The 26,937-nt window shown below is 44.5% G+C and overlaps 1 protein-coding gene across 9 annotated transcripts; it reads right to left on the bottom strand.

Moving 5' to 3' along the window:
• Nucleotides 1–112: 112 nt before the first annotated feature.
• pde4dip (phosphodiesterase 4D interacting protein) lies at nt 113–26,089 on the bottom strand. 9 transcript variants are annotated; one of them, XM_061295926.1, is made up of 48 exons: nt 25,930–26,089; nt 24,649–24,695; nt 24,491–24,558; nt 23,022–23,132; nt 20,650–20,726; nt 19,707–19,830; nt 19,472–19,617; nt 18,947–19,103; nt 18,454–18,507; nt 14,043–14,180; nt 13,859–13,978; nt 13,697–13,789; nt 13,371–13,595; nt 13,137–13,295; nt 12,966–13,067; nt 12,761–12,898; nt 12,504–12,686; nt 12,241–12,435; nt 11,954–12,136; nt 11,769–11,885; nt 11,624–11,695; nt 11,450–11,550; nt 11,217–11,356; nt 9,662–9,774; nt 9,452–9,576; nt 9,227–9,380; nt 8,907–9,063; nt 8,728–8,844; nt 8,359–8,612; nt 8,069–8,283; nt 7,694–7,811; nt 7,508–7,625; nt 7,372–7,420; nt 6,524–6,759; nt 6,358–6,453; nt 6,107–6,268; nt 5,798–6,037; nt 5,593–5,724; nt 5,163–5,514; nt 4,970–5,091; nt 4,673–4,909; nt 4,489–4,590; nt 4,145–4,353; nt 3,943–4,086; nt 3,739–3,877; nt 3,558–3,604; nt 3,327–3,381; nt 113–2,614 (listed from the first exon to the last, which is right to left on the bottom strand). In XM_061295926.1, the coding sequence occupies exons 1-48, from the start codon at nt 25,968–25,970 to the stop codon at nt 2,502–2,504; spliced, it is 6,597 nt and encodes a 2,198-aa protein (XP_061151910.1). In that variant the 5' UTR covers nt 25,971–26,089; the 3' UTR covers nt 113–2,501. The 9 variants fall into 9 exon arrangements, with proteins under 9 accessions (XP_061151910.1, XP_061151907.1, XP_061151911.1 ...); XM_061295923.1 differs by lacking the exons at nt 18,454–18,507; nt 18,947–19,103; nt 19,472–19,617; ... (4 more) ...; nt 24,649–24,695; nt 25,930–26,089 and adding an exon at nt 14,597–16,755 and having other exon boundaries at nt 5,163–5,331; nt 5,398–5,514; XM_061295927.1 differs by lacking the exons at nt 18,454–18,507; nt 18,947–19,103; nt 19,472–19,617; ... (4 more) ...; nt 24,649–24,695; nt 25,930–26,089 and adding an exon at nt 14,597–16,739 and having other exon boundaries at nt 5,163–5,331; nt 5,398–5,514; nt 12,507–12,686.
• Between the last annotated feature and the right edge of the window lie 848 nt (nt 26,090–26,937).

The raw sequence follows: 26,937 nt of genomic DNA, 5'->3' as shown, positions 1-26,937 counted from the left end.
AGCGGCATCCGAATCAGACGGCAAAACTTGAATTTTACACTCATTGTACGGATGTTTCGAAATGCTTGGCGGTTCAAGTGTGGAAATTGTTTGCACAAACTTGTTAAAAAAATAAAAATGGACAACCTTTTATTAACTCTGGACTCGACAATTATTGTGTTTTAAAAACATGCATTGTAGACACTGTGGTCTTTTTTTTTTTTTTTTAAACATTTTATTGGTTCGGTTCCAAAATATTTTAAGCGCTAAATACTTTTTGACAACACACAACACTGTCATCATAGACGGCTTCCGCTTGTGTTCGTTTTGCAAATCTAAGCTTCTTTCCAGCCACATTTAAAGCAGTACTGTACATTCAAAACTCAACACGACTGACTGCTTTGATTCCGTTCTTTAACAATAAGGCTCCCCCCAATGAAGCTTTCAATTTAAAGTCAAGCAAAGCCATAATATTTATGTGTGGACAGACTGTTCAGTAGCATCAAAAAGGCATTTCATCTGATCGAACACAGAAAATGGCCTCTATAAGCGTCATATATAAATACATGGCGAGAACACACGTTGAAATACAACGTCCATTTAAAAGATGTAAAGTTACCGCACGGCTAAGCTCAATTTTGCACAAAGCAAATGCATGTTTATTCAAGTACCCGCGCACATAAAAAAGGTTATTTACAGCATGAATGGCACATGTACAAGCGTCAAACACACACAAATGTACAGAATGATCCCACCAGTAGCCTGCCAAAGTTTGCGTCATCTATAACATGACCATGAGAATGTCAAAATATAGAAACACAAAACGGCATGAGGCCTTTTGGTGAAAATCCACTTGCATTGGTTTTGGTCCAAAACTGGAATATGTTGCACAATCGGGAACAAACCAAACCAGTTTGATGTGCTTCTATAGAAGCCTTCTATATCCCGAGAGACTAATAATTCCTCATTCACATGGTTAAGGCAAGTTGAAGTTCAAACTTTGGCAAGTAATGGCAATCTCCCGTCCCATATAAATAAGTTGATTGTAAAAACAAACAAAATTGTGATCATGCGACAACTCCAGTTGATAGCTTCAAGTCCAGTACTGCATTATTGCACATGCTCGTACGTCAGCGGCACTTCAACCTCACATTCAGCAAACATGCAAGTTAGAAATGCCAAATCTCGACGCTTCCACACTTAAAATGGAAGCTGGGAACAAAATATTGAACTGAATTGCTGGTGTCTACGACTCATTGATGAATGCAGAAAGGATAAATCACAAAATAATCCAGCTCAGTGACGTGCAGTGAGGGATGTGGTTGGTGAGGCACATATTCTTGAAATGTCAGATTTACAAAACTCTTAAGTTTTGCATTCAGTTGGCTACTGGTTATATCTTATCTCAATAGCATTCTACGCAATTGTTTGTGGTCTTACCTTTAATTGTAGCTGAAGTCCATGGGCCACAAAAATCTCGGTTACTTTTTGGTAAAAGTACATCTTATTTTGCGACAAATGGGGTAGCATTAATAACCCGTTGGCTCACGTACGCCCCCCTTCGGTGCGGCAGAGTCCTATTTGCCGCAACAGCAGTTTTATGTCCCATCAGCAAAACAAGGCCTTTCATATTTGTATTGAAACAGGAGATATGAAATTTCAGCAAATTTGACTTTAGAAATGTTCATAATTAGTCAAAACTAAAGCTCACTGGACGAATATTAATATTCAGTTTATCTTTTCTTTTTTTTTTTACTTGTGCCTCACCTGCATCCGCTAACCGCACGTCGCTGATCCAAACGGCCTACATTCCTCCATTATCTCAACTAATACATTGTGAATGTCAGTGAGTACGATTTTCCATTTTAAAATCGAAAAATCTGGTGATCGATGGAACCAGATTGTTTTCTTTGAGTGAACTTTCCTGGATCACACACATCGCACATATACACCGCAGCTCAAAAATTAGGTCACTTGCAAATATCTTTATTTTTTAAGAAAAGCATTATTTTAAAAATCAAATTAAAGGGGGACTTTGCATTAGTCAACTCTGTCCGAGCCCATCTTGTGCCTTTAGAGTAGCAAAAAAACCACCCCACCAGAGGATAAACAACCAATCGGAAGTCATTTAGATAAATGCTTTTCTTTATAAAAACAAAAAAATATCCAAGTGACCCCAAACGACGGTGTATATGCGTGTTCCTCTCACAGACCTCATTTTTACATGCACAAAACACCTTTTTCCCTCCACAGGCTCTCTCGGAAGAAGACGCTCCATTTGGGGGCGTCTTCAAGCCGCTCCATCCGGCTTGTCACTGAATCCACCAGGGACACATTTCACACACCTTCTGTCATACACACTGCTGGCAGTTACACTCAAAGAACATTAACTGCATGTTTGGGAGCTGGCGAGGCTAAAAGGACTTTGCTAAGGCCTGGTTGGAGACAGAGGTTAAGAGAAGTGGGGAGGCTCTTGATTTTAAATATCGAGGTCACAGCGTTGAGGCTGGTTGTTTGGTGGTTTACAGCAAGCATTGGCTGGTGCGCTTCCTGGCCGCAGGGGCTTCGACGTAGGCGGTCCTCAGGCGAGGGACATCAGCAGGTTGCTTTCGGGTACCGCCTCCTGGCTCCTTAGCTGCAAGTAGGAGAAAAGGTTTTCAATGAAATTGAACACAGCGCCAGGGGGGAAACCCAAAAAATATTGTGACTACATATGTCCCAAAAGTCACGGGAATTAGAAAAAATGGTGATGGGGTTATTCCACTGCAAACTCATCCAAGCATGCCATTTTGTATTGCAATTGATGATGTTTGGAAAAGAAAAAAAAAAAGCATCATAAGTGCATCTCTCCCATGCACATGCCCCAAAGACAACCCAGGTCCTCCCTGACCTACTGAACTCAGTCAAGATGGATCATTTCAACATCATTAGTCTCACTGGAGCATGGCTTTGGCGCCATCTTGTGGTCTTTTAGGGTTATACACAAAGTACAAAAAAACGTGAGAAGGTGAATTATTTAGTAAAGCACAAATATAATAAATAATAATAATAAAAAATAAATAATAATAAATAAATTGAACTTTGAATTTAAAGTGTGCAATGTGTAACGTGCATGTTAGGTCCACTAATAAATGACATCCAGTTCACCCTTGACCCTGATGAAGGCATGTTCTACACAAAAATGGATGGTTTACATAAGTGATTAAATGGGGGTGGAGTCTATAAAATGTCAAAGCGTTGATGTTGGCGTGATTGCAAACCACAAATGCACAAGGTAAAAAAGCTGCCCATCCAAAAACCAAAATCAACATCCGCGGCAGCCTCTACCTTTTGGGCAAGACAATTACCGGTATAGGGAGAGGAAGAGGAGGAGCTTAGAGAGGAAAGTCTCAGCTCGTTCTTCTGGAGGTGTTCACGTGCAGTGACAGAGACGAAAGGACAAACAAACGACAAGTGATGGAATCACATTTAAGACAAAAGAGAAACCAGGACAAAATCCTGGTACAAAGTCTGATTTGGCCTGGGGACGAACGAGTCACGACGTTAGAAATGACATCTACATTTCCTTCTTTTTTTACCTCCAAGTTTGTCCTTGCTTTCTTCAAAACATCACGAGTCCTTGACACTGTTAAAAACAAGAGGAGTTTGTTTATTACTACCTCCACCAAGGAACCCATGTGGTAGCATAGCATCATTTTCCGTGCTCTCTCTCCTCCGCTCATGCCAAATTTGGTCATCTCTTCTTCAAGCGTGACTCACGCTGGTTCACAATGAAATGCTCCATGTTCTCCTTGGTGCGACTGGTGCTCCTCAGTCTTTGGATCATCCCCTTCAGAAGCTCCTCCTGCTCAGACACGCGTAGCTTGAGGGACAAAATCTCCTCTTGCATCGACTGCTCCTGTGTTCAAAGCGCATGTGAATACATAAAAAAAATTGAATTTCCATTAAGCTGCTGGTGCAAACCTTCTTCAGGTTCGGGATGGAGGCGTCAGTGCTGGGTAGCGCCGCCCTCCAAAACATTTTCAGTAGTGAAGCCGCCTCCTCCAAAATCTGCCTCAGGGTCTTGGTGTTGGCCAAGAGACTTTTGGCATTGCCATACTCCAAAAACTGCATAATAAGATATCGTTGGTCTAAAATATGTGCCTTGGTCAGAAAAGCAACTCACCAGCTCACTGCTCTGTTTCTGGTTGGCTCCTAACGGAGACAGATCGCTCAATGCCGTCTCCATGCGTTGCACAATGCTGCGACCTTCAAGGACTTGTTGCTGCAGAGCGTTGAAGTCATCCACGTGACCCACGGCGTGGCGGCCGTAGCGGTTAGCAAAAGAGCCATCGGGGGCGTCACCTTCCAGCTCGGTGTGAGGGTCAAGAGGGTCTGTGGTGCAAATACAAGAACATTTCTTTCATTCCAGTTTGGGAAGCTTAGCAGCGATTCAAGCAAAGTGCTCACAAAACACATTAGAACCAAACAAGTGAAGCCACAGTCATGTGATGAGGTTAAAAGTCACACCGTTGGCGGCGCTATGGTTGTCATCCAGGTCCGAGTAGGGGGGGCAGGGAGACCCACAGTTAAAGAGACCAATGTCCCTGACGGGTGGAGAAGGGGCCGGGTCTGCGGAGCACACATACCGGGCTTGGACACACATCACACCGAAGTTGGACAGTGAATCCCCGGCCTTTTTTTTTTCTTTTACCGTGGAGCAGCTGTCGCTTGTAGACGTTCTCCCTCTGAGGGCTAGCGCTCAAGGCCGACAAGGCCGGCGTACGAGGGGAGCCGCCGCCCAGCTTCTGCTCCAGCTGCTTGTGGAGCTCCAGCTGCTTGAGGGCGCTGCTCTCCTGAACGCCGCTCTGCAGCTGGGCCCGCAGACTCCTCACCTCGCTCAGTAGCTCGCCCAACTCCACGGGCAGGCCGGTGGCCTCGCACAAGAAGCCTAAAAGCATTTGATTTATTTGTCCAAAAATGACTGTTGTGAGAGTGTCATGAGACAAACCTTTGTTGGATTTGGAACTGGAGCACACGCGATCGTACACATGCAGTTCGGACTGGAGGGAGTGGATGAGCTCTCTGCTCTCGCTCAACTGCTGCTGCAGGAGTGACGACTCGTGCTGCGCTCTGAGGACGCACATATGTCAATTACCATTAAAAAAAAAAAAATGTCCCCAAAGCTTTTTGCCCGCACAGACCTGTTGATCCTCTCCTGGCCGGCTTGCCTCTCCTGCCTCAAGGCGAGGATCTGCTGTCCCTGCTCCTCACTGTGCGTCTGAAGTCGTCTTAACTCCTCCTTCCACTGCTCCGCCTCCAGCTCGGCTTGCTTGAGGCGGGCACGTGCTGCGATCAGCTCCTCGCACGAGTCTGAGTGACCCAAAAAATAATCATCCACTCTCGGCCTAACGAAAAACATCCCAAGATGGGTTTTACCTGTACTGGCTTGTAGACGTGACTGCAGATTCAAGTTCTCGTCTGTCAGGACTCGGATTTCGTTGGACAGATGTGTGACTGTGTCCAGCCCCTGAATGTAGATGTTTGTTGGTGCTCCTGATCAACACAACAGAAACAGATTAAGGAACACTTCAAACATTCTGCATTGAAAAGAGGTGAAGTGAGCTGTAGCACCTCCATCTCGCCCAGGGTTTGCCAATTTTTCCTCCAGCTGCTGTCGGAGCCTCTCGTTGGTCCTAATGGACTCCTCCAGGCGCTGGCGGAGACATCGCACCTCCCGTAGATGTTCTCCAATTACATTCGGGCCTGAAAACAACACATTATCTAAGCAAAGGTGTGCTAGTCCCCCTTGAACGAACCTCAAGACACACAAATTTACCTGTCTGGCTGTTTTCTAAGATCGGGATTCCAGAATAGTTCCCCATAGACTGTGTCATGTTGTCCCAAAAAGTCCCTCCTCCTGTCATCATACCCGAGTCCGACTTATGCGAGTGACCCTCTGGAATGCCGCCCAGCTGGTACTGTTGAAAGGCATGATGGTTGTAGCCTGAAAGGTCGCACTGGTTGAGGGCACCGGGCGAGAGAGCGAACAGAGGCTTGCCGGAAGTCTCCGGGAATCCTGTCAACAAAATTATGAATGTGTAAGCAAAAAGAAGGTGACACAAACTCCCAGCCAGCATCCCCTCACCCCTTATCTGCTCATTCATTTGTTTGTACAGTGTGTCCAGTTCTGGGTGACCAGCCATCACGGACAGGGCCCGAGGGTGGGCTTCATATGTGAACTCTGTACCCCGGACATCGAGGTCACGAGATGGAGGGAGGGACGAGGAGAAAGGAATGCCGAGAGGGGCTGGGTGGGAGAATGACAGAAAGTAAAGAGACAGAAAAGAAACTAGGACAGGATGGGTGGGGGATTTTTCCAGCTCATAGATCCTCTACCTCTCAAGGACGGACTGGTTAAACCCCCTGAAAGCGTTCCAGGACAGCTGAAGCAAGATTTGAGGGGTCCACGAGGAGGAGGGATAGAAAGATGGGCTGAAAGATGATGGAAGATGAAAGACAAAACAGAGAGACAAAGGAAAATAGCGTACAAAGGTTCAGTTACCATCGTGATCGGATTGTAGCCGCTGTTCCTGTTCCTGGTAATCTCTAGCGTCCAAATCAGAACACAGATCCAGGTCTTCATTGGTTTGACTTTCATCAGACACCAAGGAAGTCCTGTCTGACGGGTCGGTGGTCTCCGAGAGGGCTTGGCAGCTGGATGGCGTCTCGGGGCGCTGCTGCAGCTTGTTGTGCAAAGATTCGATGATTTGATCTTTTTGCTGAAGCTCCTTGCTCAGCCTGCAAGTGTTGGGAATAAAATAAGACGTGGCATTCATCTCGACTCAAAAGCATTTTTGCATTTCCTTACACAGCTTCAAAGTCACCTAGCAACAGATTCCTTCCTTACTGTTTAAGTTGTTGATGCAGCATCCTAATGAGCCATATCTCTTTGGATCGACCTCGGCCATTGTTCATAGAAAAAGACCAAAGCGAGTTCCTGTATATCGGACAGCTCTTCGAAATCTGTGATTTCCACAGCGGAGCCATTTGAGCCTCAGTAAAATCCAAAAGGAAATAAAGATGTCGACAGTGTTTGCTTCTACTAACTAATCCCAGACGTCTACAGACGACCGATACAAATAAACACAAAAAAAAAATACAAGATATGGGAGCGCTTCCTCTCTTCAGCGGCACTGAGCCGCTTAACAGCAGTCTTTATAGCCAAATCATCTTAACAGAAAAGGATCCACGCTACCTGCTGCAGTGGATTAGTGACCACCATCTGTCACTTCTCATCCAACCCATCCATTTATTTCTCAAATAAAAAAAAAAAAGAATTAAAGGAATTATACTATCCTTAAACTTGTGAGATAAATATCTAACTCAGTCAATCAAATTAAGATGACTCACTGCAGGGCGAGCAACTCGTGGCCTGTGTTGTCAACGGGGCTTTCCGCTCCTAAATCAGGAAAGGCACAGGATGGACGTTGGCAAAAAAAAAAAAAAAGTATGGAATGACAACAAAGGAGCTCAGGGCACGCCTTACGTCCGGTGAGCTTGGTGAGCAGTCTCTGAGCCAAGGCGGTACTTTGTGAAAGCTGCGCTCGAAAGCTCTGCCCCGTGTAGTAGTCGACGTCGTTGGCCCGCAGAAGCTCCTCAAAGGCCTGTTGAGGTAAAAGAGAAAAAGTTGCAAGGGAAATTTTGACAAGTGATCCGTGTTACTTTGAAGAACCTTGGTGGTGTCACCCAGATGCTGGGTGAGGATATGGGAGATTCCTTCACCCTCTCTGATCCTCTGCCTCAGGTGGGAGAGCTCACGAGCTTGGGCTTGGATGAGAGAGTTGTATTTCCTGCAAAAGGAGGATGAGGAGAAGAGGTCACAAGATTGTTAGACACGCCTGTAAGGTTTTGCTGATTATTTTATAGCCCACTCATTTTCCATTGGTAAAAGTTGGCTAAACTAAAATAATTGAATGGTGCTTTGGCGCCATCTTGTGGCATCTTGGGTAATTTCAGAGAGCATAAAAATAGTTTCTATTCTGTTCAAGGTGGCAGGAAGCTGAACCTACCCATTGAAATAGTTTGGTAGAGATGCGTTTAAACTTACCCAGGCCACGTGGTACATTTCTCCTCCACTGTTTGGCTCTTCCCTTCCAGCTTGGAGCTCTTCAATTGGGCCTCCAAGGTTGCGACACGTGCAATGAGCTCTTGCAGCTCGCGACTGGGCTTGGATCCAGGTGGAGTCGCTTGGGTGTCGGACATCCAGCCTTCATCCTCCTCCACGCCCTCGTGGGCGGGTGACATTTCAAAAGCCCAGTTTACCTTCAGAACAGAAAGTTCCGGGTTGAGGGATCATTTTGCAGTAAAAAAAAAAAAAAAAAGTTGATTTGGCAATACCTTGCGTGGCGTCCGCTCCAGGCTGGAGGCGTAGTCGCTTGTGGTGGACAGGGAGCGAACACGCATCTGAAGGCCACGGATTACTTTGTGGCAACGGGTCAGCTGGGAGCGCAGATCCTGGACTAGATGATGCAGAGCTGACTCATCCCCGATTTCATTGGTACGGCTACTTCTACTGGCTTTGTACCAGTCACCTCCCAAGCTCTCTTCTTGTTGATGAGACAACGACGTGCACATCTCGAGGTCGTCAAATTCTGAGGACGGGAAAAGGTTTCTTAGGTTTCTAAAGGCTGTGGGATTATTTTCAATCTAACATCATTCCTGTTTTATGTGTTCACGCAGTGCGTGTGTGTGTGGGTGAGGCATCACCTGGGCTGCTGGCGTCCTCCCTCTCAGCTTCATTTTCACTACGTCCACAAGTCTCATAGCCCAAATCCTGCAGATCCACTTGCACCTGCTTACTGGCCTGCTGCACGGACGTCTCTGCTGCAGAAACAAACAAACGTTCAATTTCCCGCACAAATAATTTCAACGCCGACCACACTCACTGAGCAGGTCCCTGTAGTCCTTCAGTTGCTCGGCCTGAGCGTGAACCGTGGCTTCGGACACCATCAGTCTCTCCTGCAGCTCTCGGTTCTCCGAACAAAGGCGGGCCGAACGCTCACTGAGACCTGGCTCGCTAACGCCACCCGCGGGTTCGAACTCCTGCGACAGGAATGTCACAGACAAATTCTCATTTTCTTATTTGATTGGAACATTTCTCAAAACATTTTTGGTTTGGAGATTCCACACTTGAGCCAGGATTCAAACCCAGAACATTAATGCTAACCACTCCACCATGGTGTCTTTTTAATAATCATTATTTTACCTTGACAGCCTCTGAAGATGTAACCCCCTCGTCATCATCATCATCCATGTAGTCTTCCTCCTCCTCAGTATCATCGTCTTCCTCTCCCCGATGAAGGCTCCCGTGATGTTCTTTTAGGAACTGGTTCTCCTTCCGAAGCCTCTGCAGTGTGCTCCTTTTAGCCAACAGAGCGCAACGTTAGCATCAAATTGAGAGGAAAAACAACGGAGGGAGCCGTCACTGCACCTCATCTGGGTCACCGAGGTGAATCCCTCCCGCTCGAGCTCGGACTGTATTTCTTTTAGCTCCACTTCAACCGTCTGTTGGCTAGTCCTCGGGAATTCGGACTCTTGTCCATGGGCGGTTTGGGTCTAAACAAACACATTTTTGTTGTTATTAAAATCCCAGTCATGGAAGTTAAGGTGCTATTAATGGATATGGAAGAGAAAATCCAACCTGACTAGAAGACAAACTTGCAGATGTGACTTTGTCGTCCTCCTCTATGCTGTCTGTGAATTCATCGCCACTGCCGTCTTCATCATCTCCCTCCTCGTCTTCGGAGCTTACATCTGGAAACACAGCAACCGCATTTAGACAGCGACTATATGTATATATTTTTTTAAATATCCAAAGTCACTCCTCTTCCTTTTATTTTGGAAAATGTTGCACATCTTTTCTACTCATTGTGTACGCTAACAGCTCCGCTCTGACGTGGAGTCACAGGGCTGTGGGGGGAAATGTTATGTCATCTCTTTCCAGCTGGCCAAAAACACAACTGGGGTGGAGCAAAAGCAAACTAGTGGTGTGTGTGTTACTGAAAACCGTGGCCATTCTGAAAAATACAGTTTTAGATTGTATGAGGTGGCAGTAAGACTTTGTTTGAACTGGTGTGGACACATTTTTGTGCAGTGACAAATCAGTGGCCAAGTTTATAATTGCATAATCGAATGAGATCCAAAGGCTGTATCAAAATGAATAAATGTGTTTTGTAAAATTAGAAGTGGGCGTGCATAATTATGTGGTTGATGTCATGTCAGCATTAAGTGGCATCATTTAGGGTGTTTATTTTGCTTTTGTGTGTTTTAATGGACTGTAAGATGAGGGCTGAGCCACAGTATTTGAACTTTGGCATACTTATAGTGTGACCACATTGCTCATTTGGTCATTTATATTGGGGTGTTTGGGGAATAACAGTCATGCAGACGTGGAACGCATGCCAATAGGACAAAGAAAGAATGTGACAATGTCATGTGTGCTTGCGTTTAACAATCAAATGTTTGTTGAGGGTTGTGGAATTGTATTGATAGGAAATAGGAACCGGGGTTGTTGAATTGTTGGGAGCTTTTCAATATTCTTCCCATAAACACAAGAAAGAGAAATCCATAAAGAGAAGAACTCCTCTTAAACGCAGAAAAACAGCACATTTATTTTGTTGCATTTGAAATACAAAAGTATTGACAAAGAATGTCTGAGGAGAGATAAGAGCTTCCAGGATGGATTTAACTGGAAATATACCATTAACCTATGCACCTTTGTTACCTTGTGTTGCTTGGCGTGTGACAAATCTAAAGTTGACTACAGAAGCTCAGGAGGAATCTTTTTTTTTTTTCGAGGAGGGAGTTTGTTTGCGGGTGTGAACTACTACTTGAAGACAACAAGATGACGTCTAAGAAATGACAGATGTTGCGGTGTATGTGTAAGGCATGGGCTTCGCTTTCTCCGCTCGACTCGAAGAAAACGTGACTGCGGCTCAAAGGCTGGAAGAGTGACTTTGGTGAAACATGGCAAAAGAGAACAGTTAGCACACTGACAAGCAAAAAAAATGCAGGCAATTTTTTTTTTTAAACCATATCAAACATACTCACAACACCATTAAGTATATTAATAAGCAAGACTTCATTGTGGTTAGTGTTCTTTGATTATGTTGATCTACGAGCACAACTTTTTAATTTTCTTCATCACACAACATTTGCGATGGTGCCCCCAGAGGCTCGACCCTGACCGTTCCCACCTCCTAAATCAGGCTGCCTTTTACTGGCCCGTTCCAGGTCGAGGGCCATGTTCTGAATCCGGCCCAGGACCTCCTCCAGCTGTCCGCGAAGAGCCTGAACCGAATCCAGTTGAGTGTGGAGGGCCAGGACTTCATTGGAGCTGTTGAGCGGAGAGAAGAGTTGGCCATTGCATGAAAAGTAGGCAAGAAAGGAAGACAAAGTTCTTGCTTCCACCTAATTTTGCGCTACCTACCTGTCACTGTTGGCGTGAACGAGATTCTGGTATAATCTCTTCTCGGCCTTGAGGGCACCGTTCAGCTGACGGTACTCGGAGACGAGCTGCTCCAGCACGTGCTGATTTTTTTTACGGACACAAACGAATGAGACTTGATTGTGAGCAAATGGTGTGAATGAAGCAAGCACATACTTCGGTACAAGCTGTCGCAGCTCCCTTTGCTTGGTGAGCGGCAAAAGTTGAACGCAGAGTAGCGAGCTCTTCCTGCAAGGAGTGGATTAAAAAAACATATATAAAAAAAAATGGACCAAAAAAAACTCGCCATCCACATGTGTACCTGAGCTTCCTTCTCCTTCTTCAGCAATAATTGCAGCTCTTCCTGGAGTGCCTTCACTTCCGCCTCGCTCTCTGTGGACGACTGCATCATAACTTCCTCTTGGTTGTGCATCATCTCCTGATGAACCACAAAACACAGTAAATACTTTGCAGAGGAACACAACAAAATCGCTGAAAAGGGGCTACCTTGATAAAGGCTTCTTTTTCTCGGAGAAGACCTTGCAGATGCTGCACATCCCCGCCCGTCTCCCTCTCTTTGTCCCGTCTCAGCTCGCACAGCTCTTGCTCTCTCTGCGACAGCTGCTTGCGCACCTCCTGCAGCTGACCCGTGCGCTCGCTTATCACCAAGGACAGCCTGTACGAATTGTCCTGAGATGCACAAAAGAGTCGTGTTGGAGATATTTTGGGCGATGAACCTAAAATGGAACATCAGTTGTACACCGCAACAAACAAAACTCTCATAAATGTGGTACCTGCAGGTACTGGTCTTTGGCACCGAGGGTGTTGAGTAGTTCCGACACCCGTGTTTGGTGTTCACTTGATTGGCGGCTGCGGTCCGACAGCAGCTCCTGGAAAAGCTTCTCCTTCAGCAGGAGCCGAGCCTTCAGCTCCTCCACCACCTCGGCGGCGCCGGCCTGAACTCTGCCGACGAGGGCTGCCGTCAGATCCTGCGCAGACAGAAAAGATGCTCGGTGAGCTTTGTTCTCGTGAAGCTCGAGAAGCCGTACGTGTTTGCGACCTGTGGTTCTTTGCTGCGAGCCTGAAGCGCTGCTTGTAGTTGGCCGATGATTGCGTCCTTCTCCCTCAAAGCGCTCCTCTCCTTCTCCTCACTCTGCTGCTTCAGCCACTGGAGGTTCCTGTAGGCCTCGGCCGCCTGCTCCAGTTCCAGCTCTTTCCCTCGCACCAGAGCGTCCAGACTCTAAAACAAGCGCGCACTCTACTTATCACAAGTGTAGAAATACACGCAAGGTCAACCTCGCAGCTCAAGTGTACCGTGATGGTCTCCTCGTTGTTGGACAGGATGCAGCGGAGCCTGTCCAGGTCTCGGTCTTTTTCCCTTAGCGCCAGTTGCAGCGTCCTCACTTGACCCTCACGTTCATCCAGACAGCGGAACTTGTCATCGATGGAGCGCTGCAGAGGGAAGCAGAAGGTTAAGCATCATACACATTTATATTGCCAGGTACGAGAGGCATCCTACCTCCAGCGCTTTGTCCCGGTCTTTAATTCGCTCTCGTAATTTCTCAAGAAGCGCATCCCTTGGTTTGGAGCTTCCTGGTGTCTCCAACATCTCAGAGTACTCCTACAAAATAAGTTTTGATAAAACGTACGTTTATGTGGAGGATGGCTGATGTCACGTGTGAGGGCTTACCTGTAAGTGTCGCTCCTTATCCTGCAGGGAGTGACGGAGCTGTGCGATGCTTCGGTCTTTTTCTCGTATCACGGCGAGCCGCTCTGCCTCGGCTTCCTTTAGGGCTTCTTCTTTAACCTGCAGCTCGGCGCGGGTTTTCTGAAGCATGCAACACAAGTCCTGGAGGAAAGAGTAGATATCCTCATTTCATTGGTTGAATCGCACATACACTCGACTTTTGAAACAGCCACAAACCTGATTGTGTTTTTCAGTCTCTTCCCTGTGCTGCAGCGCCTCCTGGAGGTCAGCATTCAGTCGGTCTTTGAAGCGAGCCAGATCCTCACCTTGTCTCTGACTCTGTCTGAGACTCCTCTGGCTGGCCTCCAAATCCAGACCCAAAGAGAACAGGGAGCTCTGCACTGCCACCAGCTCTCCCTGCAGCTGGGAGAGCATTGCCGACTCACTGACGCCCTCTAGAGACTGAAGAGGGAATTGGCAAGATGTTACTGTCCATCATACAAACTTTTTTTTTCGTGTTTTCTAGCTATTTGTTGATTTATCCATCCTACCTAACATCTCACCTTGGTTTGTGCGATTTGATTACGGTGGGCCATGTCTCGCAGCTTGTATAATGTGACATTCTGCCCCTCGATCAACTGGTACAGCTCCTGAGCCTTGAGGCAGAAATGATAGCGATTAGAGTGCACGCATAAATCAAATCCATTCCATTCCAAGATGCTCACCTCAGTGTCTTTGGTGCCGATGGATTCTGTGAGGTCCTGGATGGTTCGCTCCTGACTCTGAGAAGCCTGGCGGAGGGAACGAAGCTCACACTCCATCTCGTTCAGCTTCTCCTGAAGTTTCTGCACGTGGAAGCAGACATTTCAGTCAGTCTTGCTCAGTTATACGTCGCCGAATTTGTCTTACCATATTATTGGAATCACTCTCGTGGATTTTGGCTTGCAGGGACTCCACCTGCATCTGGGCCTTCTGCAGCTCGCTGACACATTGACCGGCAGCACACTCGTATTGGTTCAACTGGCTTTGCTGCTCCTCCACAAGGTTCTGCAAGAAACATTATATAGACATAAGTATTAGAACAGATTTCGAAAGCTTTCAGAAGCGGGTCCTTGGGTCTGAGATCTACTTGACGACATGCATGAGTACAGCTATTATGTTTACATAACCCACATGCGGGTGGGTGGCTTTGCCTGAAGGGCAGTGGGTGAAATTAGGCCAATGGTGGGGCCAACTGTCTCAGTTCTACATGTGTGTGTGGGAAGGAAAAAAAAATCATGTGCCTTAAAATGACAATGCCCCTTTTGCTGCATGTAATTGGGCCATGGCGTGGCTAGAAGCTTACTGACTGTTAACTCAATGTAGTCTTTCACTTAAGACCATCCACAATGGCCGACATCCTCTGGCTGCCTGCTGTGTGAGCTAGATAGATATTTCCAATTGTGCTCGCCAAGGTTTTATACCTGGTGTGGCTTTGGTGGCGGACACTCGAAATAAACATCCTCCGGAATGTCTTCTATATTATTCCGGTTAAGGACATGGTCCGACCCAACATTCAGTTGGATCGAGGGGGCTTCCAGCTCAGGTGTTGCCATGTGTTGGTATGGTTCACCATCTGGAGTTCCAAAGGTTAGCTCTAGAATTGGATCGGATAAGTCCAATCTTCCATGATTGCTGCTCCGTCGAAGCAACACTGGAAGTTTACTGCCTTTGCTTTGGACCGGGCGATGGACAGCATAATTCTGTAGCAAACAGAGAGCCAGAGAGAGGCTTGGTCCAGGAGATGATTGGCCATGTGGAGCTCTGTCAGGGTGGGTGTCAGATAGCCGGGCATCCATTGGCTCTTTGGGAGAGTTCAACAGTTCATCTCTGGTGACCTCATGCTGAATGTAGTCCTCAGTTGTCTCCAAGGAGGCTATTGAAGGGCTGGAGCTGACTCTTCCTGCTAGCGTTTGGTCACTATCTGAAGTCCTTGACACATCCTGAGAAGCAGGAACTAGAGTCAGAGAGGATGGCGGTTCATCTGGTTCCTCGCCGTTTCCTTTTTCCTCTAATTCTGCACCGCTGCCTCCAATGAAGCTGGCAGAATATCTGGTTGAGGGGCCACAAGAGGTACTCCGTGCAAGCTTCCTGGGCACCTTACAAACAGCTTCATAGTCAGAGTCTGCCACACGCCAATGGGAACAACCCCGGCATCTCCTAGGAGTGGTGGGCATACAACGGTGAGGCCCCGCCAAATCGGACCCTGGCCCAGCCGAAGACTGAGGGTGGTGGTGATGGTGGCAATCCGTGCTGTCGTCAGCCCAGGATTCATACAAAGAATAGACTAGGTCCTCCTGAAGAAGAGCACAGTACTTTGCATGGGTGAGGCCTGAAATATCCACCATCCCATCTCCTGCTGCTTCCCCTTCATCCGCAGAAGTCGTGGTGCTCTCTAGCGAGTTTGTCTTCCTGTACAATCCACCGATGCACTGCCTGAGCCGATGTTTCTCTTGCAGGAGCCTCTGAAGCCTCTCGATGGAGAGGGCCTCCACGCGGGCTATCACCGTGTCAAAGCGGTACATGCGGTCCAGCATGAAGGCGCATTTGGAGCAGGCGAACTCCCCGCGGCCGTCCCGCGCCAGCTCCTGGCCGAGAGCGTGTGACAGCAGAACCTGCAGGTTGAGCTTGGTGGCCGGGTGGAAGATCCACCGGCGCTGGTTGCCGTAGAGATCCCGTCCACAGATACGACATGTCTCTTTCATTTTGTTGTCCAACATTGAACAAGCTGCCTTTCTCTCCCTTATGAGCGGTTGTGCGCACAAAAGTGCATTATGCTCTCCATATTATTCTCTCTTTTGTTTGTGCACCAGTACTGATAAAGCTGTCCCTCATTTTGTTCCTTTATGAGCAGCTACGCTAACATATAAATTATGACCAACAGGCAGTTTTCCAGAACACCTTTCACTATAGTTAACCTGGCTTGACAAGAAATACGAGCGTCTAGTTAGCCATTACAATAAAACCAGGTGAGTCTTCTCCGTCAGGTGTTAATAGTCCATGGCAACAGGCGTGGTGACGTAGTATCAAAAATATCACCATATTTCGACGAGATATTTAATTCAAACAAGCGTTGCTAGGTAATCCAGCCAGTTCGCTCCTCTGCACCATTCATTCAGCCGACAGTCACGAGCCGCTGCGCCGCCACCGACTTCATCTCGACTGTCCCACCGTCGCTTTCAATGCGGACACAACGCAGACAAAGGCAGTCCGTAGCTGTATTCCCAGTTGGTGGAGGGCTTTAGCGAGCGAAGGGAGCAATGTTTCCCCTCGTTTTACTGCCGTGTGTTACCGCGATGGTCAGGTGCTACGCTCTGCCTGAGATCTTCCGGGGAGATAACGAGGAGGCAGGCTGAACCAGGCTCGCAGCATCGGAGTGTACCATTTACACAAAGAAGGGGGTTTCAAGTCCGTGGCCAACACACTGCTTACTTTGTTTTCATATAATGAAAAAAAAATCTGTACCATCATTAAAGTACACAGCCTTTACTATAAATAAATAAACTATGTAGGGTCGTGAGATATTTGTCTTCGGGTTAGCAGGAAATAGACAGCGGCGTGTTCCCCTTTGTGTGGGCGACTTCCTCTTGCTCAGTGAGCAGAGCTCTTCTCGCTTGACTGACTTGCGTGAAGTCCCGAATAATATTAGTAACGCTCTAGAAATTTAAAAATCACACCCAACTGCAATGTCTGCATTAAATTATAATACTGCATCGATGACGTGAAATTAAAGTGAGGTGTAAAAAGCCTAGCACATCACTTTCATATATAGTTCAGCGTAACATCGAAAATGACTTTGCATCCAAACCATCCGTGCATGTTAATTATCAAATTATCCAATTTCACCTAATTGGGTCATGTAAAATATTACTAAATCAATGCCAGCAATGTACTGTGACAGTCAGCCATTATTTCATCACCAGTTTGTGTATTTCTTGTTGCCTAGAGCAGATCTTTCAACAAGATGCGAGTGTGGTAGTCAAACAACAAGGTCTTTCTCAGGAATCAGTCATTCATTTGCCAGTTTTGGCTAGCATTCAAGCAGATGGTCACACCACTGTCATGCTGTGACTTTTGCAAAAACATGCAGGAAAACTCCTCAGAGGAATCATTTGTCCTGTTAATTTAGTAACTTAAATCTCCTGCAGGGAAGATTTGACATGATGTCCTTCTTAAGTTCATTATCTGAAGGGTAAATGCTGTGGTGTTACATAATCAAATCTGTTTGGATTTGTATTGGAGCAGCTGCATAGAAGTAAATCCAAATAATGTACTAATAGTTCTGTCCAGCCTCTCTTGCCTGGCAACAGTGGAAATGATACGCACGATACTCCCTCCTCTCTGCCATAGATTGGGATCTAAATGGCTGAGGTGTCTGGGGAGCAAATTAAGAGCTCTTGTGGTGAGTGTCAGTCTGGAAGCACATCAACTCGATATCAGCGTATGTCTGGCTCACGTCTTCAGGAGTCAACCTGATCTATCGACAGGCTGACTTGAAACCAGAGTCGGTGAACTCCGAGAGTGCGAGATGCCAGCATGCATATGACAGAGGGCATCACATTGGAATGCTTACACACAAACACACACACAAACTCTTTTTATCTCTGTAAACAGAACTCCCCACTCTGTTGGACTTATGTAAGTCATGATGACATTGACAAGGTTAGAACAGAAAACTTTGGACCGTATTGTAACCATTGGTTCTACGCAACCAAATTGTTCTCATTTTAATGTTGACTACCGTATATTCCGGACTATAAGGCGCACCAGAATAAAAGGCGCGCCTTCAATGAATGGCCCATTTTAAAACTTTGTCCTTATATAAGGCGCACCGGACTGACTATAAGGCGCACCATTAATGCATCATGTCAGATTTCTATCCCAAATCAAATCATTCTCCATTTTATCTTTTTTATTTTATTTGGTCCATAAATAAGGCGCACTGTCGGCTTTTGAAATTTCTTTAGGTTTTTAGGTGCGCCTTATAGTCCGGAAAATACGGTAATTTTGGCATGATCTTTAGCAGTGATCTTGCACTCGTGCATTCAATGTGAACATTTGACTAGGCAGGTATTTTGCATTAAACCCCACTAAATGGATTTGATAGTTAAATTCCAAGTTTGAAAACAAACTATTGTGTGAGAGACAACCTATTGAAGCTCACCGTAATAACGAGTAGATCCTGAATTGTCTATTGCTGCAAAGACTAGTTTACTTACAAATATCAAGAAATGGAGTCATTTTACTTGCACCTATTTTGGTACATATTAGTTTGGCATACCTGCATTTCCTGTTCGATGCGCAGCCTCTCATGACCGAGTTCCTCCTGATAGAACTGCATGGAAGAGAAGATGACGCTTAAGTATGCATCTCATGGACAAGCATTAATAATCACAAATGCATGGATAGAAATGACCACATTGCGTCCTCCCACTTCTTTAAGAAGATTCACAGAAATAAAAAAAATAATTTGAATAAAAGCCACACAATCTGTGACCAACTGTTTATGTCAATGTGTGTTTGTTTAAAAAGTTCTCCGTGTGCCGAAATAACTCTTCTGGCCTACATGATCAGCTGTTTAAATTAGATTGAGGAATGTGACATGTGCTGCTTCAGGAGCTTCTTTCCACTGGAGAAGTCTGTCGAGAAGAAATTCCATGGACAAGTGGAATGCGGTGGTAACGTTAGAAGGTTCGTGACAATATTTGTGACGTGTTCTTGGTATCTTAAAGGATTGATGCAGTTTGTCGTGTTAATAGTGTTTTCAAAGCTACCTCCACATCTTTGTCCTTCTGGAGTAGAGAAGACGACAGCTCGTGAATCTGGCCCTCCAGCTCCCCAACCCGATGTGCGAGAGTCGTCCTTTCCCCGCTCAGCTCTGTGATGAGGGCCTCCTTAGAATGAAGCTCTTTTGTCAGCTCCTCGATAATTCTGAACACACACAGAGGCATTGTTTTTATTCAGGATGCTTACAAGACACTACAAAAAAAAAATCGAAAATACTTGACTAAATAATCATGGATGGTCTCAAAGTATTTTCTAGACTTGGGTATGTATTGCAAGAAATAAAAAAATTACATAAACAATAACATTTCCCCGATTGTTTAGCCTTATCCAGAATAGTACCTGGGAACAATGCCAGAGTTAGAAGGGGGGGACCACGGGGGCACTTCCTCCCCCCCGAAATATGTTTGGACCCCATAGGACTTAAGAATTATGTATGTCATGTTTTCCTCACTGTCAAGTAAGAATTTCAAGCCTCCACGACACCCCCATGAATGTCTTCCTTTTCTTTTTACCTGTCTTTATTGCCGTTGACATTGTGAGGCCTCTCATCCACAGCGCTATCTTCCATAGTGACATCTTGGGAAAGGTTGCAATTGTGGGAGTGTGACCCAGTTAACGAGACAGACCTTACTGCCTCATTGCGTGCTAACTGGGCCTCCTAGAAAAGAAACAATGTACACGCAGAAGGAGCCGCTGGGTGAATAGAACTGTGTCGTATGTGATGGCGATGTGAGGACGCTAACTGACTTCCTGCAAGAACTGTATCTTGGTCTCGAGCACTTGCTGCATTTGTTCGATCTCCTGCTGCCTCTCGTGACAGCGTCTCTGCACCTCTTCCTCATTGTTGTTGGTCAAGCACTCTGCTGTTGTGCTGTCAAAAGATAAAGAGGGGATTGTCATTTCGAAGGCCGCATATGTCAACGTGGGCATGATGGAAGTTTTAGTTTTATGATGACATCATTTGCTTTAAAGGGGCGAGCCAACACGGCTCCACTTATAGCTGAGCTAATATTAATCAAGTCGACCCACCCGTCCGTCGTGTTTGACTTGTATTGGGTCATGCCAAGATATACCTAAATGTTTATTTTTATACAGCCGAAAGTGGACACTTCATTAGGCACACCAGCCATAGTTTGATGAATACTACAAAACAACAATTTTAAATGCTGCCTTGACACATGTTTTTATTTTTATCTCTCATGTTTGCCCAGAAACGCAACGGGGTGCGAGCATCTGTCTACCTCACGTTGTCCGTCATTGCAACGCTCCCAGAATTCCTGTTCCCAGAATGGCACACGCCACAATGTCGCCACTGCGTCCCAAACTGGAACTTTGTCTGCATTCATACTTGGCTCACTCCAGCACATGCGACAGCTCGGATAACTTGGATATTTTCAACCCGTCTGAGTAATGCCTACATCTCAAAGTCTGCGACTCATATGTTGAATGGAGGGTCTTCACTCACTGAGCATACATGATCAATATGGAGCATAACCATGTGTGCAAAATTACAATTTAAAAAACTGGGCATTTTATGAGACAGCTGTTTGCATCCAAGATTTTTTTTATGGCATTGCAACCATTATTATTATTGAAATTAAAATGAATTGATTCCCTTTAATGTAGAATTTTTTTACTTGATAACATGAAATATATTCCATTCCTGTAAACTGCACGAGTGTGAACTTACAGAGCTTTGTCCAGAAGCTGCTGTTTTTCTTGGAGCTCCTGCTTCAAGCTCTCTATTTCCACCTTCAGCTCGATGTTCTGCAACAAACAAAAACAAAGTTGCCAATTCTATTCATTAAATCTTTATTGGGAATTATTTACTGGATGATTATACCATGACTAAAGTTTGTTGTTGTATCTCAGATGTATTTTAGCATTATTTAGCATTAGCATGTGACCATATCTGTAAAACTTCTAAATCTAAGGTTGGCTACCTAAAGCTGGCTTGAGATCACTTCCTAATCTCTTCATCTGCACAGTGAAACCGATCTTGTGGGTGTTTTGTATCATCAATTCAGAACCTTCAAAGTTGCTATATTTAGAGCAGCCTCTGGTGGGCAAAGGTTAAAGTCTTCAGTCTGTTTACTTGCCATAGTGTGTGTTTCTGCACACCGATGGTGTCCAAAGTGCGCCCCACGGGCCATATCCAGCCCGCAGCCCGTCACAAATGCATCAAGCTTACTATTTTAAACACTAGGTGGAGCTGGTCTAGCAAGGTAAGCAAACTAAGAAAAGGAGTGGGCCTGATGTCATCAGTGTGGAATATGCTCCAGAAGTCTAGTATGCATGAATGTACAGGAGAGCAGAAAGTCAAGTCAAGACAGTGGCCTCATACGTCACCAAATATTTGCTAAGCTAATAAAACACCACCAGTCATTTATTTTATTATCGGGGTGGAAACTGACTTTATAACAAAGCGACTTGGTCTCTTGCTAAGTAAGACATATGATGTAATAATATACAATATAAAAATACAATACAATAATAATTACAAATTCAGTAGCACCTTGAGAATGACGCAACTTTTCTAAGATTCATCATGTCCTTCTGACATTTTTGGGGGGGAATCCTCAGTTAGGCGTGTCTAAATCATTCACAAGATAATTACTAATATTCCTGTTATATAATGAGTCACCTCAGCACTGATGATGAATAATAACACACTGATGAGAGGAATGTGTATTTTGTGTACCGTGTGTCAACATCACGGGTCAAGCCTTCAAAACAGCTCTATATATAGACAAGCGTCAGGGTACACCTGCTATTTTAGCCCCTGTTGGCCATTCAGCCCTCAGCAACAAACTCCTCGAATAAAACAGGCACAGAGTGACGAGACTACACTCACAAAATGCTAGCAAGATTCTACATTCTCACAGTCAGAGAGATGGATTTTGTAAGAGGACGCTAACGACTATTTTGCTCACAGGTCGTTAAATCAATAAGACAAACACTTTGTGTCTCCTGTCAGACTGACTCTCATGCATGTGCATTTTACTCGGGTTAAAAATAGCGTATCAAAGCTTCCAGAGGGATCGCTATGTACCACCTAGGCTGTGCTGGGTTTCACGGAAATGTTTAGACAGTGGGCAGCCAGCCCTCGCTCTTGACGTCCTACCAACAGCAACAACACAGAGCAGCTTAGCCGCCAATCACTAAGCGATTAAACTGTGAAGATAAAAAGATCCAAATGGACATTCTATCTGCTATGCACTCATAGGGAAAGACTCAAGGCTGAATCTAAAAGACATTTTCCATTTTCGAAAATAATCTTGAGAAATAAGGATATAATTAAAATAATCATGAGAAATAATGATATACCGTGATTTTCGAACTATAAGCCACACCAGCTAAAACTCGTGATTCAGGGTTCAAAATTTGCAAATAAAGTCCCGGCTTATAGTCTGAAATTTACGGTAATTAAGCAGAAGTACTTAAAACATTGCTAAAACACGCCACAACGAAAAATCATCCATATCATCCATACAGTGTATAATAACACATTGCATTGATCCAGAAAATATTTCATTTGGAGATTTATGAGATACGACATTAGGACACATCATTAGGTACATCTACGCAACCTAATGACGCTGCAGACAAAAGCGAAACAAAAAACCCTAAAGTGAAATTTGTGTTTCTCATAAAGAAAACCTCATATTTAATCTATTCATGTCGATCTAAGCAGCCAGAAAAATACCAGTTGCAATTTAGCTGATCAAAAATATGAAAAAGTTAAAGAAAAAAAAAAGAAAATATGCTGGTCATCGCAAATAGCAAGGTCATTAGATTCTTTATTGATCCAGAAGGATATTCATTCATGAATCCCGAAGGAAATTCATTCATTAAAGGGGCACATGTACACAATCTTTTGGTTTCATAAAAAATGAAACCTTAACATTGTTCACAATAACAACATTCCGAAAAACAACACAGGTATTGATGAGCAGGTCAGCTGAGTCAACAAACTGGAAATTGATCCCACCGACGTTTTTTTCCTTTTTTTTTTTTGCGCGACAATCTCAGTAGCAGGACAAGGTACATTTCCATACTCACCGTTCGATAGACATCTTCACTGCTCTCCTCGTACTTCTGCTGAATTCTCTCCTCCAGGAAGTAGATGCGTAGCTTGAGGCTGAAGTTCTCCTTCTTCAGGTCGCTCAGGTGCTGTGACAAAGTGCGGTAGCCGTTAGACATGACCGTCAAAAAGCGCCGACGCGGCTTGACATGTCCGTTACAGGTCAGGAAAAATAATAAAAGTCTTTCTCCGTGTCACGGCATGTTCAAAGGACGTGTGCCTCTCTTGCGGGCAGGTCGTCCTGACAAATGCCGCCCCTGTCGGGCCTCTGACACCCCATTGACAAAATCACACACTTTTAAACGAATAAATAACACACACAGAGACTACGAGAGAGCATCTGTGTGGCCCGAGCGGTCATAGATGCATCCATGTCAGCTCCATGGTGTGATCTGGGAGCAAGGGGATGGCATTCGGGCTTATTTTACAGGAGCGCACATCCCTGGAATCTCAGACTGCCAAGGGAATTGGGTGGAAGTGGAGGGGAGGAAGGGGGAGGGTGAAAGGGGGGGGGGGAGACTCGCCGGGTTTGCAGACACTTGTGATATGATGGGAAGTCTCACCCTCCCGCAAAAAGCAGCAACTGACATTGACACACACAAATATCATATTGAAATAAAGGTATAGTGGAGACGGAGCTTCCTCAATCCAAGTCAAGTCAAGTCATTTATATAGCCCTAAATCACAAACAAGTCTCAAAGGGATTCCCATATACAAAAGATTGACAATTATTCTCAAACATCCCCTGATCTTAAACTCCCACTGACTCACTTTCCTTAAAGAAGACACGTCAACAATTTTAACAAAATCAATTTTCTACCGAATCTCTAGTCTGATATAAAATAAGATTCAGTTATGACTAATAGTGATTCGGAAAAGGGTTATTTAAACACGCGGGGATACGTCACTACTTCCTGTTCTGGATGTGATCACTGAGCATGTCCATTAAAGTGTCCCATTACAAGCTAATGATCAATAATTCAGAGTAAAATGGGTCAGACAGCAAAGTTAGCGTCTGCATAGATTTCGGATGACATCGTGTGGCGGATTAACGCATGAAACGTTGACTTTTGTGATCACAATTCACATATATTTTGTTCAAATGTGAAGTCACAATCAGGAAAAAAGAAATTGTGCCAAATAACAACCTTTGATGCACACACCAAAATGATTATGTAAACCTCTGAGTATATAGCCAGTTGCCAAACACACTGTATGAATATGTTATTTTGCTGGCCTTCACAAATATGACAATGAAAACACACAACTCCAATACAACTTTCCCAAAATAGTAAAATTGTATACTGTATGGCTGGACCTGTAATCACGCATTTGACCACAAGATAGCAACAAAGAGCAAACTGTCCCAGATCACAACAAATGACTGCCAACAATGTTAAGGGACCAGAAAAAAAAAGCAATATTTAAGGAATATATCAATATATACCTGTTCAAATTGCTTTAGAGTATGAGGCTGAAGAGGAGGAGTGTTGTCTGCTTCGTCTCGACACACATCTACACACAACAGGTTACAGTTAGAAAAAAATATATTTAAATATATACTTGAGCTTTGCGGTCCATATAAAAATTGCAGGTTCCGCCTACCTGTCACGATGCCTGTGACTTTGGATGATGCTTCCTCCTCCACAGCACTGTGCAGAAAAATAAATTGTATTGACGAAATCCTGGATTGCAGATTAATACTTATTTCTTCATATTTATCAATGGCATTATTTAGTAAACAAAAAAAAAAAGTCAATCAATACAGACTTCAAAAAAGGCACCTTTTGCCTAGATAATAGCACGGCACATCTCTGTATCTTCTCAATCCGCTTTATGATGTGGATGATACTTTATGACCTGGAATGACTTTCACTTTAGAGCCGTATTTTTTTATCATAAGATCAAATGTCTTGACCTCTTCATGTGTTTGATAACGTTTGAAGTATTTTCAAAAGTATTGTAGTTTTCCAAGACATTAAACAAATAAAATAAGAATAAAGTTGGGACTCTGGAAAAAATACCTACTCATCAAGTGTAAATCTGTACTACTACCTCAAAAAGAAAAGAAAAAACTTGACACCAGTCTTTTCGGTGCATGACATTTGCACCCCTGAGAAGAAATGGGTTACTGGGCACTGCCATTGATTAGCACATGAAGTAGACCCAGCAGGGAACATTTGGAGGGATTGGAGAAGCAATGCAGCCTGCAAATAAATCAATACTCCACTGTGCTAACTAGCATGCTAGCATTGTGCTAAAAATAAACCAAAATGAAAGCAGCACGACCCTGGCATACTACCCATCCAGGCAGGCCTAAAGCTCCCAATTGCTCTTGCGCCCATCCATATATGGCACATTCCTAAAAACAGCTGAAAACGACAAGACAAGTTGCAGCATGCCAGAGCTCAAAGTTAAGCAGACTAATTCACATCCCCACATTGCTGTGCTCAAACCAGACAATCGCAATGAAACACCACTATTGTTTTTTGTTTTTTTTAAATGTGCCACACTGCAGTATGTTAAGAATTTACATGCTCAGCTTCCTAATTTGTTAGCATCGTGGATCCTTTCCTATATCTTATATGACATTTATGCCGTTGTGTTTTCCCCCATTACTTTTTTCCTAATCAAAACGGGTCACCAATAACACTTGTATTTTCAATATTGACGTGACAGAAGAAAAAAAAGAGACGAATATGCAGATGGTTGCCGCTGGGCCTGCGCTTTAAAGGACAATTGGCTTTAACCATACATGTCGCATGCTTATGTGATAAATCTTGGCTAATTGTCATGCTGCGTTCACGCACTGCCTTTCCCCCTCATTTGCGCAGCATTATCTTGAAAACAAATAAAATAATAATAATCCAAATACAAGCACCTCACCTCTTACACTCGCCCCACATCGGCGATGGACTCCGATCCATACAAATACAGAAATTCCTTCGCAATCAATGTGGATCCATGTCTCCTTTAAAGCACAGCGTCTTCTTGAGCCACGGTTATCTTTTCATAGCGGTGAGGGAGCAGTGTGGCGTGTGTCTGCAAGAGGAGGAGGAGGAGGAGGAGGGGGCGTGTGCGTGCGTGTGTGTGCGCCCTCCGTGGAGCAGAAAACGTGACACAAAAGAGTGAGCGCTCTGCAGAAGAGCTTGTCTATTGCAGCAGAATGAGCACGAGGTGGACATTTGGGTCCCTACTTGCAACAAAATAGAAAAAAACATTTATTCCATATTCTTGATGTTGCCAATAACGGACTCTACTAATGCTGATGGCCACGATAGCAAGGATAATGAATAAATGGCAGCCACAGTTTTTCAAAAGAAGCCATAAAATGTAGCCTGAATGGGGCACAGAACAGTTTAAGCTAGGGATAAAATGAGTAACTTGTGCTCCAGCCGCATGCCTGCTCCTTAAATAAACAGTCCAGCTCTGGCAAGCAGAAGTTATGGCAAGCTACAGTATGTTATTTTTTTTTTAACTGCGCTTTACAAGCGCACCTTTCAGCAGACGTTTTTGGTGGGAGCAACAGTTAATAAGATTAGAGCATCGTTTGAAGTTAGTTAAAGAAATGGGATTAAGATGATACTTTTAACAAGGACAAAGTAATCTAATCTGTTACCACAATCTCGCCTATAGAGACATTGTGTAAAATGATGAATGGAATCAAAGAACATTCAGGAGAGTGAAAGGAAGTGGAACAAAAGTCATTCACCATCACAGAAGATTTTGTTGGCTTCTTCTAATTGTACTCGTGCACTAATAAATAAGATCTAATGCAAGATTTGTATCAAACAAAGAAGCACATTATTTTACTGACATGTATTTAATTAATTTAGAATTGTGGTACAAGATTGTGTGACAGAGAGAATTATAAATTTGGTTCTACAGTAAAAA

This window comes from Syngnathus typhle, linkage group LG13, assembly GCF_033458585.1.
Source record: "Syngnathus typhle isolate RoL2023-S1 ecotype Sweden linkage group LG13, RoL_Styp_1.0, whole genome shotgun sequence".
Classification (NCBI taxonomy): Eukaryota; Metazoa; Chordata; class Actinopteri; order Syngnathiformes; family Syngnathidae; genus Syngnathus; species Syngnathus typhle.
Note: the sequence above shows the minus strand (reverse complement) of the source record. Positions and strands in the feature narration are given on the sequence as shown.

Coding starts and splice junctions, on each gene's coding strand:
- pde4dip (XM_061295919.1), bottom strand. CDS start 15,892: ATGTTGGACAACAAAATGAAAGAGACATGTCGTATCTGTGGACGGGAT. Junction 11,696..11,768: donor AGAAGGAGAAGGAAGCTCAG/GTACACATGTGG, acceptor CACTCCTTGCAG/GAAGAGCTCGCTACTCTGCG. Junction 3,878..3,942: donor CCATCCCGAACCTGAAGAAG/GTTTGCACCAGC, acceptor CTTTGAACACAG/GAGCAGTCGATGCAAGAGGA.